The sequence below is a fragment of the Vidua macroura genome, chromosome 7, assembly GCF_024509145.1.
Source record: "Vidua macroura isolate BioBank_ID:100142 chromosome 7, ASM2450914v1, whole genome shotgun sequence".
In the NCBI taxonomy this organism is placed as follows: Eukaryota; Metazoa; Chordata; class Aves; order Passeriformes; family Viduidae; genus Vidua; species Vidua macroura.
This window is the reverse complement of record NC_071577.1, coordinates 4,506,694-4,519,301: the sequence shown is the minus strand read 5'-3', so window position 1 is coordinate 4,519,301 and position 12,608 is coordinate 4,506,694. Positions and strand designations below refer to the sequence as shown.

Here is a 12,608-nt window from a genome sequence, read left to right as displayed (position 1 = left end):
TTCCAGTTGAATCGGGGACCTGGTGGCAAAATGGGAGAGGGAAGTGTCATAAGCTAAGCCTCTCCTGGGAAACCAGGCATAGATGGATCCCAGGCTCCATTTCTGATTTTAGTTATTGCCACATGGGGAAAATGATGGATTTCTGGGGCATCTTTAAGAGAAATGCACTTCTAGCTGCAGGGCCACTCTTTTAAAAATAACAGTCACATGAACTGTTATCTTTGCAGTTCTTGTAAGACAACTGTAAACTGATATATGGGACATGTGGCCTGGCCCTCCTCCAGCCATTCATTTCACAATGTTTTAACTGATAACTGGAAGTAAATCCATAATCAGAGTTCAACAAAACTGATGAGCGAAGATAATATCCAGTTGCTTCTAAAGACAGCAAACACCACCTCAGTGAAGCCATCCAACACTCCCACATCCTCATTTGCCTCCTGCTGAAGGGGCCAAACCAAAGGGCAAAACCCCACTAATTTCTCCAGTACCCAATTTTCCAAAGAGCTGCCTTAAGTGCTGCTGAGGGCAGATGTGCATGCACAAGGTGCTGAAATGGTGATTTACAGTGGAGTCAGCTCCAGCTTTGCTTCTCATTCCATCAACACCGATGGGTGTTTTGGCTCCCCTCAACACAGGGTCATCCCAAACACCTGGCCAAGCTAGAGGAGTTTCCAAAAGCCAGATGGAGTCGAACCAGGAGCATCCACGGGCACCTCCAGCCCATTTCAAAGCCACAGGCAGAGGTCACAGGACCCTTATTCACAGGAGCATAACAAAAACAGGAGCTCCAACAGGCACGTTGCTGGAGTTTCCTGGGTGCCTCTGCCTCTCCCCCCATCCTTCTACAATCATCTCCAAGTCATGAGATCTCGCTGGGATGGCATTCCTTCTTCCTTCAGTTTCTTGGCAGCTTTACAAAGACACCTTATCAGCACCATCATAGCGGAGAAGAACAAGCAGGACAGGGAAGGAGCATACAATGCCACTGCTATTTCTGCATGTGACTCACGAGGGATTGCCATGGGTTTCATCCATTAATACAGCAATTAAATTATGCTATGGCATGACCACATCTCATTTGGAATGACCCCAACAGCCTCACTTAGAGAAAATAACCATTCAACTTTAATTATCACGGATAACGCTGCTCTGACATCTGTAGCAATTAGGAAACTATCACTGAGAACATGAAAACAAAGTTTGTGGAGTATCATTCATGGGGTTGAAGATATAAGGACATTTTTCCCAACCAACGTGACCATTAGGGAGCCCTCTCAGCCCCCACAGACCTCACAGATCCCACAGCCCTCAGAGATCCCCAAAAACCCCATGAGCCTCACAGCACTGTCAGCCCCCCAAAGCCCCCATACCCTACACAGACCTCAGAGCCCACATACCCCAAACAGCCCCCACAGCCCTCACATCCCTAACACAGCCCATAACCCTAAACAAACCCCATAGCTGTCACATCCCTCATATAACAGATAGTCCTTACAGACCCTATAGCCTACACGGACCCTACAGGCCTCAGAGCTCCCAAAGCCCTCACAACCCATAGGACCCATACCCAAATGATGGGAAAAATGGGATGATATCCCTCAATTTTAGCCTTAAAAAGGTGAGGGACAACAGGGATTCCCTCTCAATTTAAACCTTAAGATTATTAAAATGGGGGGTGGGGGTGGGGGTGGGGTGTTGCCCTCAATTCAAACCCAACACATGACATAAAAAATTCTTTCTTTTTCATTTAAACTGGAAAATGGGGATTCCAGGTCAATTAATTGATACCCCCAAAACACAGAAAAGGCAGGTTTTTGGTCAATTGATAACCTTTAAATCACAGGTGAAGGGGTCTTAGTTTAAATACAAATAATAATGGAAAAGGACGGTTTTCCCTCAATTTAAACCCCTTTCCCCCTCAACTCCCTGCCTCTGTTCTGGGGTCAAAAGGATGCACTGGGGAGCAACTGGAGGCACTGAGATGCACTGGTGAGGGATGGAGAAGATGAAGCAGAAAGAAGAAAGAAAAAAGATCTTCCCAGGGTCCCCAAATGCTGTCCCACTCATCACCCGCACCAGCCACACCTGGGGATGCCCCACCCCTCAGCACAAGGGGTGATGGTTTTAAACCGAAGGATAGAGGTCAATATAGATATAAGCACTGAGAAAAGTTTTTTACAGTAAGGGTGGGGAGGCCCTGGCACAGGGTGCCCAGAGAAGCTGTGGCTGCTCCATCCCTGGCAGTGTCCAAGGCCAGGCTGGACGGGGCTTGGAGCACCCTGGGACAGTGGTAGGTGACCCTGCTTGTAGCAGAGGAGTGGAATGAGATGAGCTTTGAAGTCCCTTCCAACGCAATATATTATATAAAAACCCCATAGACTGCCATTGGAGAGGTGTCTGAGAGGAAGAACTGACTTTATGTCTGTTTGAGATCCCTCACCCGGGGCTGGGCGTGCTCTGGGACCCGGCCGGGGTCTGACACCACTGATCCCTTCCCCTTCCAGACCACGTGCTGGAGTGCCTCCAGCGTGGCTTTTTGTTTGGATTTTTTTTTTTCCCTGCGGGTCTGAGTTGTCTCCTTTATTTATTTATTTTCCGCCGGGAAAACAAATAAATAAGTAGAATCCCCCTCCAATGCGAAACCCGGCCGGGATGAGCGGAGCGGCCGCGGGTGGCAGCCGGGCGGGTGTCCCAGCTCCAGCCGGGCGGGTGTCCCAGCTCCAGCCCTGCGGGTTTCCCACCTCCTTCTGCGCCCTCCTGGGAACGCAGGTGAGCACGGCGAGAGCGGAGGGTCCGGCACGGCTCCTTCCAGGCTTCTTTCCCTTCCAGCCGCCCTGCTTTGCTGCATTCCCAAGGCCTGGAGCGACACCAAGCTTCCCTGGGAGGTTCTGCACGGCAGCTCGGCTGTGGGAGCGTTCGTCCTCACCGTGCTGGGGCTGCCGGCTGTTTTTCTTTCCCTTTTCTCCTCATCTTTCCAGACCTTTTTTTCTTTCATTTTCCCACCCTTTTTTTCTTTCCTTTCCCCCTCACCGTTTCCGCCATTATTCCTCCTTTTTCCCGCCCTTTCTTCTCTCACATTTCCCGCCCTTTTTCACCTCACATTTCCAGCCCTTTCCCCCTCATTTTAGGTGTCTTTTCCTGCCCCTTCCCCATCATGTTCCTCATTTTTTGTCTCCTTTTTCCCCTGACCTTTCCCACTCTTTTTCACTCATCTTTCCCACCCTTTTTCACCTCACATTTCCAGCCCTTTCCCCCTCATTTTAGCGATCTTTTCCTGCCCCTTCCCCATGATATTCCTTGAAGTAAATTCCTCACCCCTTTTTTTTGTCTCCCTTTCCCTCTGACCTTTCCCACTCTTTCGCTCATCTTTCCCACCCTTTTTCACCTCACATTTCCAGCCCTTTCCCCCTCATTTTAGGTGTCTTTTCCTGCCCCTTCCCCATGATATTCCTCATTATTTTTTGTCTCCTTTTTCCCCTGACCTTTCCCACTCTTTTTCACTCATCTTTCCCACCCTTTTTCACCTCACATTTCCAGCCCTTTCCCCCTCATTTTAGCTATCTTTTCCTGCCCCTTCCCCATCATTTTCCTCATTATTTTTTGCCTCCTTTTCCCCTGACCTTTCCCACTCTTTTTCACTCATCTTTCCCCTCAGTTTGAATCCTGCTGCCCTGCCCCTTGTCGCCCTCACTGAGGGGCTGACCCCCTTCTCAATCACTCTTAGTCCCAGCTGTCAATCAATCTGATGGCCTGTCAATCACCTAGTCCCACCTGTCAATCACTCCTCCTACCTGTAAATGGCCTTGGCTGTCGCCATGGCTGTCTTAGCCCTCACAGGCCCCATAGCCCCAGCAGGCCTCAAAGGCCCTATAACATTCACAGCCACCATGGATCCCATGGCCCCCAGAGTCCTCACAGACCCCATAACCTTCCAAGTCCCCCTAGTCCTCACAGCCCCCACAACCCCTATAGCCCTTGCAGCTCTAGCCTTCACAGCCCCTGTGGCCCCAACAGCCCCCATAGACCTCAGAGCACTTATAGCCCCACACAGCCCCTCGTGGAAGGCTTAAACCCGACATTTTCTCCTCCCTGTTCCTTCTGCTGGTAGAGAAGGAAAATCACAGCTGCTATCCCGTGACTGGTGGAGCCTGGCCAGGGCTGGCCTCTAACAGAGGAAAAAAACCAAATCTCCTCTCTCTCTTTCTCTGGTATTTTTCTCATCCTAGCTGAATACTAAATTTGCTTTCCCAAAATTGACGAGTTTCAGGTCATTTGTGTAAAAACAGCTCCTGTTGTTGAATCCCAAAGAAGATTTGATCCCCCTTTGCCATGTATCTGCTCCTGGGCTCCACCAAAGCACAGCTGGGGGAAACCACTGCCTTCAAGGCGTTCCCCAGTACAGAACCTCATATCTCTAGAGCCACACAAATCAGTTTAAAGCCACATAATGCACCCCAGCCCCCTCAAAACATCACAAGAAGTCAGCAGGCCTTGGGAGATGCTGGACACAGTGATGGTCCCTGAACATCACTGAGCTTGTTGCCTTCCATGAGGGATTTATCCAGCTGCAGGGATGATGATGCCATAGGGAAAGCCACTTCTCCCAGCTATCCTGTTCCTGCACTCCCACTGTTTAAGTGCCCTGCCAGAGCTGACCTTCTGGTGTGTGCACCCAAATTGGGGAGGGAATGGCAATATGGAAAAGCTGAGGGATTGCCTAGAGCCTCAGTGCTGCAGCCTGGGCTGTACCTTTGCAGGATACAGCTTTTCCATGATGCACTGAGGTGGATAAAGCTTCCTTAAGAATCAAAAAAAGGATCACATTTACCCAATAAATTGCACAAGTATTTTCTGGCTAGTGATAACCTCACCAGTGGCCAGGCTGGATGCAGGTCCTCCTAATTAAAGGACAATAAGCCTGATGGATTGATGAATCAGAGCTGCCATGTCAGATGACAAAACCCCAAATTTCCAAAGAATTAGGTTGCTCTGAAGGCAGAGAGGGAGCCTAATGCAGATCAACCGTGAAAGAAATGCTGGTGTTAGTGAATGGTGCTTGTTGGCAACTTGCCATCCCTCTTCTTGCTGCTTGGAGGACCAGAGACCCCTGAGTGTTAGATAAAACAGGAAAAAGCACACCCAGATTAAAGCAGGACAATCCAAGCTTTGGGACACATCCCTACAGAGGAGGAGCAGCTGGTGAGTACACTGCCTCTGTTTTCATGCATCCCATGGAGGTAAAGCTGGGCTTGGAGCTGGAGCATCAGTTATCTTGGATACAGAGCCTTGTCCTGGCACATGGCTGGGCAGCAGCAGCTTGCCAAAGGGACAGGATGGCAGAGGTTCCATATATTTGGAAGGGACTGGACTAGGAAGGCTGCAGCTGGACTTGCTCTCAAGAGGATAAAACATTCCCTTGGAAGTGGATCAGGCTCCATACTCCAAAACCCTGAGCTTTGCAGAGCAGGTTCAGATGAAAGGGACGCCCTTGGGGGTGACAGGGCAGAGTGCCTGGTCACAGTTTGGGAGCAAGGGATTAGGACAGGCCATCACCCACTGTGAGCTCATCCTCTCCATGCACCTCCTCCCTAGGCATGGTGATGTGCCAGCCCAGAGGGAAGGGGACAGCATTCCTGGCCATGTTATTTTTGTTCCTCAGGGAGCCAGAAATCTCCATCAGGCTTTGCTGGCACTCAGGCTCATTCTGCCTGAGCTTGACTCCCATGGATGCTCAGTGCCATAAAGATCATCCCTGTTCCAGCTTGCTTGTAGGTGACAGGTGACCTGCTGCCACACTGGGATTTTTTAGGGACAAGCACGCTGCTGTTCCACCTTGGGGAAATGATGTGATTTTCACGTGTCCCCGCTGCAGCATGAATGAATGAGCCATTTGACAGAGGACACTTTGTAAGGCTGGCAAGGCCGCTGGCTCCAGGTTTTATATGGAGCGCTGAAGGCTGTTTTTCCACTCCTTCTGCCACGAGTGGTTGGAAAGGCTGATAAACAGCAACTGTAACCATGCAAAGCCATCCCCACCTCTTCCTGTCCCAGCACAGGTTGATCTTTCACATCCAGGGACATCCCCAGCCCAGGGGCTGTGGCAGGATCCTGGCACTGTGAGTGCTGCAGGCGCTGGTTGCCCAAAGAGACACCTAAATATGGAGAAAAGAGGTTTCCCATTAATTTGGAGATGCTTCCCAATAGCAATCTCCTCCCCAAAACTGAAGTACAGGACAAAAAGACTCAAATTCTCCTTTGGCTCTATAAAACCAGGCTGGCTTCCTTAGCAAAAAAAAACCCCAAACAAACAACAAATCCACTTGCCAAGCAAATTAGCAAAACAACATTATTTTCCCCAGGAAAGTATTTCCTAATGCTTTTTTTTTTTTTTACCCCTGTTACCCCAGTTTTAAGCAGGAGCTTACATCTGGTCACTTGTGCCACTGTACCAGATTAATTTGGTTTGTTTTTCACGATTTGAAAATTACTTCAATACTGAATTAAGGTCTCCCACTTTCTTACTAGTTTGTATTTGACTGCGTGGGAATTACCTGGCAGTGCCGAGGAACTGATGTTTGCTTTAAGAAAAATTCTCCAACAGAGCTGTCATGCAGCAAAATCCATCTCTCTGAAAATTGCCTAGACCAGCTTCAAGTGAGCTTCTAAAGGCAAAAACCGGTGGCTTTTTAGCTTCCAAAGATTTCCCTCCTTGTTAGAAACTCGGCGTCTCCAGATGTATCAAACATCTCAAGGCAAACAACTCAAGCACAAGTTGTTCCATATGCTCTGTATAAATTGTGGACAAGCCCCTCAGGAATAAATACATACCGACCACATACGTGCTGTTTCCTGGGATTTTTTGGACTGGAGCTCCAAACAAAACAGCCACGATGTGGAGATGATGTTTATGTAAGCTCCCCCATCAACCCACGGGAGGTTTACAAGGAAGAGAGCGAGGTGATGCAGCCTGGATCCCTGTGCCCACCCAGGGGAACTCCCATGGCTTCAGGGAGACCTTAGAGCACCTTCCAGTGGCTACAGTCGCTCCAAGAGAGCTGGAGAAGGACTTTTAAGAGAGGCATGGAATCACAGGGTGGGGGGAAATGGTTTCTCAATGCCAGAGAGCAGGGTTAGATGGGATATTGGGAAGAAATTCTTCCCTGTGAGGGTGGTGAGGCCTTGGCACAGGGTGCCCAGAGTGGTTTCCCCTGGATCCCTGGAAGTATTCAAGGCCAGGTTGGATGGGACTTGGAGCAACTTGGGATAGTGGAAGGTGTCCCTGCCCATGGCAGGGGGTGGGATGGGATGAGATTTAAGGTCCCTTCCAACCCAAACCCTCCTCCTGTGATTCTATGGAAAGAGATGCAGAGTGGATTCAACCCTCCTCAAACCCCTGTGCTCACCTTGAGCAGAATGTAGGTATTTTCCCACCCTTTAATTCAACTCAGGAGAGTGGCCCAATTTTCACAGCTGAATGAAGCCTGTTCAACTTAGCCCCAAAGATTAAAAAGCAGCAGCATTTTTGAGAGACCCCATATCAGGAAATCACTGCCAGGGCTGACTCAGGACCTGGTGCACCAGGGGAGAAGCAGAAACCCTGACAAGGTTGGGGTATGGGCCGTGATCCCCACAGGTCATTTCAGACTCCAGCATCCCCAACTTCTGTCTCACCCTACTCACAGGCAAGGAAAGCCATGGAATATTCTATCATGTAAAAAAACAGGTTGGCAAGATAAAAAAATGTATTTTCTTATTTCTCCAGTAGGTAACCCTAACAGGAACATCCCCCCGGGGCCTGGGATGTGTGGCACACCAACACAGAGCTCTGCATTTCCTGGGCTCTCCTCTCCCTTTTGCCATAACACATGACTTTTTTCTCTCCAGCACTGGGGCACAATGCCTACAGGTTCCCAAGGAACAGCCTACAGCAAACCCCCAGGTCTATTTTCCCCCTCTGCATCTTCCCAAAATAACACAACACTCATTCATGGGTATGAATAATTCCTTACAATTCCTCTTTGAGTACAAATAATTCCCTTATAATTCCTCTTCGGCTCGTCTGCCGTTACATCATCCTGTCCGTGTGGGCAGTGAGTATTTCTGACTCCAGCTCTTTTCAAGCCACCTCACCTCTCTCCCTGTAATTAGTAACAGGCTTTTCCATCACAAAAGTTGGAAGTTTCGTTGAACTGTTGAAATCCAGCCCATTTCAAACAGTTTTTTGTGCAGCACAAGTTGCCACAGGACGTTAAGGCCAAGACTTGGAAAGATTTTTTCATCCTCTTGTGCAAGGCATCACCTGGAAGGCTCTAAAACAAGAAAACAGGAGTAACCCAAAGCAAAGGCTGGCAAGGTCTGTGTTGGCCAAAATGCATTTTGTGCTCCCTGAGTTATCTTTTTTTCTGAAAAAGAGCTGAGCTATCTTTCCTAGAAGCCAAGCATCACAGTTCACATGAGAGTTTACTGACCTACAGGCTGTGCATTGTGTTAGAGGAGAAAAAATCCACATTATTTACATACTTGAGCGTAGTTTGTTCCCTGTAATCACAGAAGCTGAAAATCCCTTCTAGCACAAGGGCTTTTTGCAGGATGTGGTTGGTTAGAGCTCCAAGTTTCACCTTTTGAATGATGATCTCTTTTGCAGGCTGTGGATTAAGTGTGTGTATACACACTCAGATAATGCACACAGCCTGGTGTGGGCTTGTTTTTGTTGCTGAGATTTTTTATGAGAGGGAGAAAAAAAAATATCATAGAATCATAAAATCACAGAATGGTTTGGATATGGAGAGACATTAAAATTCATCTTGTTCCAACCACCTGCCATGGACAGGGACACTTTCCACTAGACCAGGTTGCCCCAAGGCCCATCTAACCCAGCCTTGAACACTTCCAGGGATGGAAGATGGGAGATTTTGCAGAGATGTTTTAAATTCTTGGCCAGTGCTGCAGGATAGGAAGGGCAGATCCAAGTGTCTCTTATCTTTTCTTAATTCCCACTCTGACCTGCCCATGTAGAGATGCTCTTGCCCCTTTCCCTGACTGTTCCAAAGTCATTTGATGAGACAAAAATACATCAAGAAATATTTGCACGAAGGCAGGCAGACCAAGAGAAAGCACAGGAGAAAAGCAGAACCAAGAGGACTTCAGGAAAATATTTCCTGGACCACTTCCTAACCAGGGTGCTGGGGAGGTATTCGGGTAAAAGCAATAGCAAATCCTTTGGAACTAATGAAAACCATCTATTGCAAGCCAAATTAAAATGCAATCTGCAGCCCTGCCCTCTGTCCCAGCAGAACTGCTCTTTGCCATGATTTCCAAGCAGGACAAAAAGTTTGTTCTTCAAAATAGGGCTGTGAGAGGTGGGACCCTGCACCTCTGAACCAATGTGCAGATGCTCAGCTGATGATAGGAAAGTGATGGAGCAAGCCTTGGTTTTGGTAGTGCTCCCTAATTTCAGAGCAAGAAGCTTCTCTGTCTTGCAGGAGCAGCTTTTATTTGAGGGAGAAAAGATGACTTTGGGTTTGGCAGGTGCCCGAGGAGTCCCTGGAGGAAAAGCCAGCAGATGGTGCTCAAGGATGGAGCCCAGGTGGGATGCTCCTGGGTGTCACCATGTGTCACCAGGGACCCGCAGCCAGGCACCCTGTGCTTTGCCTGAATCACACACGGGCAAAATCCACAGAGGTTTCCTAAGTCAGGGTAGAAATTGCCCAGGTGAGGCACATCAGAAAAGAACTGCAAAATTTAACCACTCTCTGCCAGTTTTACTGGATTTGTTTTTAAGCTGGAACCCTCATTCTGGTGGTAGGAAGGACGTCAAAGTCACCTTTGCATCCTAGAAATGATGTAGCACAGAGAGCTTTTCATTTTTTTCATGGGTTGAAAGAGAATTCCTCAAAACCCTCGTCCTGACTCATAGCATTAATCACGTCTAGTTATTAATGCACCAGGGAGGAAACATTGCTAAACTTAGTCCCAGCTGCCTCTAGAAATTACCAGTGTGATGTGATCCAGTCTTTTACTAATTATCAGAGGGTTTGTTTGGTGTCTGGGGGTGGAAAGTAGTCTGTCCCTGCAGATGTCACCCTCTCCCCAGGGGGATCACCCACTCCCAAAATGCCACAGCAGCCACAGCCCAGGTTCCCATGATGGGAATGGGGATGGCTTTGCTGGGAGTCACCAACACAAATGGAGAGGGAACTGCTTAAAGGAAGGATTGTAAAGGGTCGTGAGTGAAAGGGGGGGAAAAAATAACCCCACACCAAAATGCCCTGAGCATCCTGTCTGGCTGCTCCCCCATTATGTGTCAGTAATAAAGCCCCTTTTTGGAAAGGAAAATCTTCCAGCTTGGTTATTACAGCCACAGAGGCAGTCAGATGGGAGTTGAAGAGCTCTTGCAGCCTCATTTAATTACTGGAGCACTTGGTAAAAGTCACTTCAATATTAAAACCATGTTAAGACAAAGGGAAAAAAAAAAAAAAAAAAAAGAAAGAAGAAATGCTAACAGCACGAAAAGAAATCAATCTAAGTCCCGAGTTAATCGTGTTCTCAACTGAGCTGTGATAGGCACACAGCACGGCTCACACACATTTCACCAGTGTTGTTACATTATTTATCTGGAATTCTCTGACTTGGCTGTTTTTCACTACTGTTCTGGGGGTGCGTGGAGCTTTCCTGTGGTTTGTTCTTTTGGTTTTTTTTTCAGTCAATTAAAGTGTTTCCCTGCACTCCCTCAGAAAACTCTGGTTTTCTAGGCAGATCTGAAGAAAAGGCAACACAGATCCCAGCTGCATACTGGTTACTGGTGGCAAACTGGAACCACTGGTGGATACAATTCTTTATTACAGTAGCAGCTGTAGCCTCAAGTTCTTGCTTTATTGAATCTCAGAATAGCCTGGGTTGGGACCCCTGGAAGGGACCTTGAAGACCACCTTGTTCTGTCCCCCTGCAATGGGCAGGGACATTTTCCACTAGACCTGGTTGCTCCAAGCCCTGTCCAACCTGGCCAGGAGCACTTCTAGGGATGGGGCATCCCAGCTGAGCTCTGCCCAACAGCTGAAATCACCTGGGAAGGCCTTTTGTGTGGATGCTTCTGCCCACATAATGCTCCTCCATCACATGTATTTTATCTTTTAGCAGTTGTCCCTCACCCTGGGTGAAAATAAAAATCTTAAAAAAATAAAAATAAAATAAAATAAGCTCATTGTCATGGCTTTCCAGCAGTTCCCATTTCCACCACCCTCCATTCAGTGCCCACTGACACCCAGAGAGGAGCTGCAGCTCCCTTTTGCCAGGCTCATTTATTATTTGGGAACTCCCTGCCTGTAAGCTCCAGTTTGACAGATTTTGGAGGGGTGGCATAACGCCCTGCTTGCCTTTGGGCACGAGGCTGGGGAGTTTCTCCACTGTGTCTTCAGTCTCTGCCAGCACCACGCCAAGCACAGTTTCTAAAAGGAGCTATTGCCTCAGTCCAAGGGCTCAGCACTTCCCTGAAGCATTCCAGCTATTTCTTTACGTGGCTGGTCTTTCAAACAGCACAAACCCAAGAGCAAACATCATAAATCCCCCTTTGAAAAGAAAATAACTTGACTATTTGATTCCAGGCACGCCATCTCCACTCCAGCCTTGTATGGAATCAAGCAGGAGCAAGAGATAAGAGTTAAAGTTTCCATACCAGCGTTTATTGCAAAACACAACCCGGTCCAGCCTGAAATGTTTAACTTTGGCCAGTGGTCTGCTGTCACTCAAGACACAGGAATAAAATTAGCCCCAAATTTATTAGCCTCTGCCTAATGAAAGGTTAAAATATTCTTTCACTTAACATATGCTTAAAAAAAAAATTTAAAACCTCCAGTCGGGAACTTGCAGACTGGATTTGCTGCCTTTTAAACTTTTATTTTTAAACCTATATATCTTTTAAAATAGTTATGCTAAGGTGTTAACTTTTATTTATAAGTTGTGTATAACATAAAATGAAACCTATATATCTTTTAAATAGTTATCCTTACCCTAAGGTGTTAACTTTTATTTATAAGTTATGTATAACATAAAACCCCCACTTCTGCCTCCCCTATAAAAACCTGCTGCTGCATTTCAGTGGGAAGAGATTCTCTCCCCTGGTGCTGGTGTTATAACCACTCAGGGAGAGAGGCTGTGCTTCACCCAGCCTCGAGCATCTCCGAGCGGTGCTGCTCCGGAGCCCTGCGTAACTTGGCATGGTCCTTGGCACATCCCGACTCCTGCAAACATCCAGGACCAGCCCTTCCCGACCAAAAGCCATGGTTTAATCAGCTTCCTCCAATCCCAAAGGGCTTTTTTTTTAATATTTCCTCTTTTTTTTTTTTTTTTATTTTTTATTTTAATATCTATTTCTCACCCACAAGGGAGCAGCGCCTTGGACGCGGCAGGGCCAGCACGGAGAGGGGGAAGCCACAGAGCGCGGAGGCGTCCCCCGAAGCGGAGGGGGGGGACTTTGTGTGATGAGCAGCTCTGACCTCAGCCCCGGGAGCGCCAGCACCAACCATCTGGATCCCATTTGCGACGCCGGCTCGCCCGGCCCCCCGGCACTGCCGAGCCAGCTGCCTCCTCCGGCCTCGCTCAGACCCACG

At 48.1% G+C, this 12,608-nt stretch overlaps 1 protein-coding gene across 4 annotated transcripts in view; it reads right to left on the bottom strand.

The window, feature by feature from the left end:
- MLPH (melanophilin) overlaps positions 1 to 3,008 on the bottom strand; it is a 31,942-nt gene extending 28,934 nt beyond the window's left edge. For 3 of the 4 annotated variants that reach the window (XM_053982704.1, XM_053982701.1, XM_053982707.1), the window contains exon 1: positions 2,745 to 3,007. Coding sequence is in view for 3 of the 4 variants with exons in the window: in XM_053982701.1 (XP_053838676.1) it covers positions 2,745 to 2,998 (254 nt within the window). In the remaining variant the exon portion in view is untranslated. Of the gene's footprint in view, positions 1 to 2,744 lie in introns of all 4 variants that reach the window. The other variant, XM_053982703.1, reaches the window with a different exon arrangement.
- Positions 3,009 to 12,608: the final 9,600 nt, after the last annotated feature.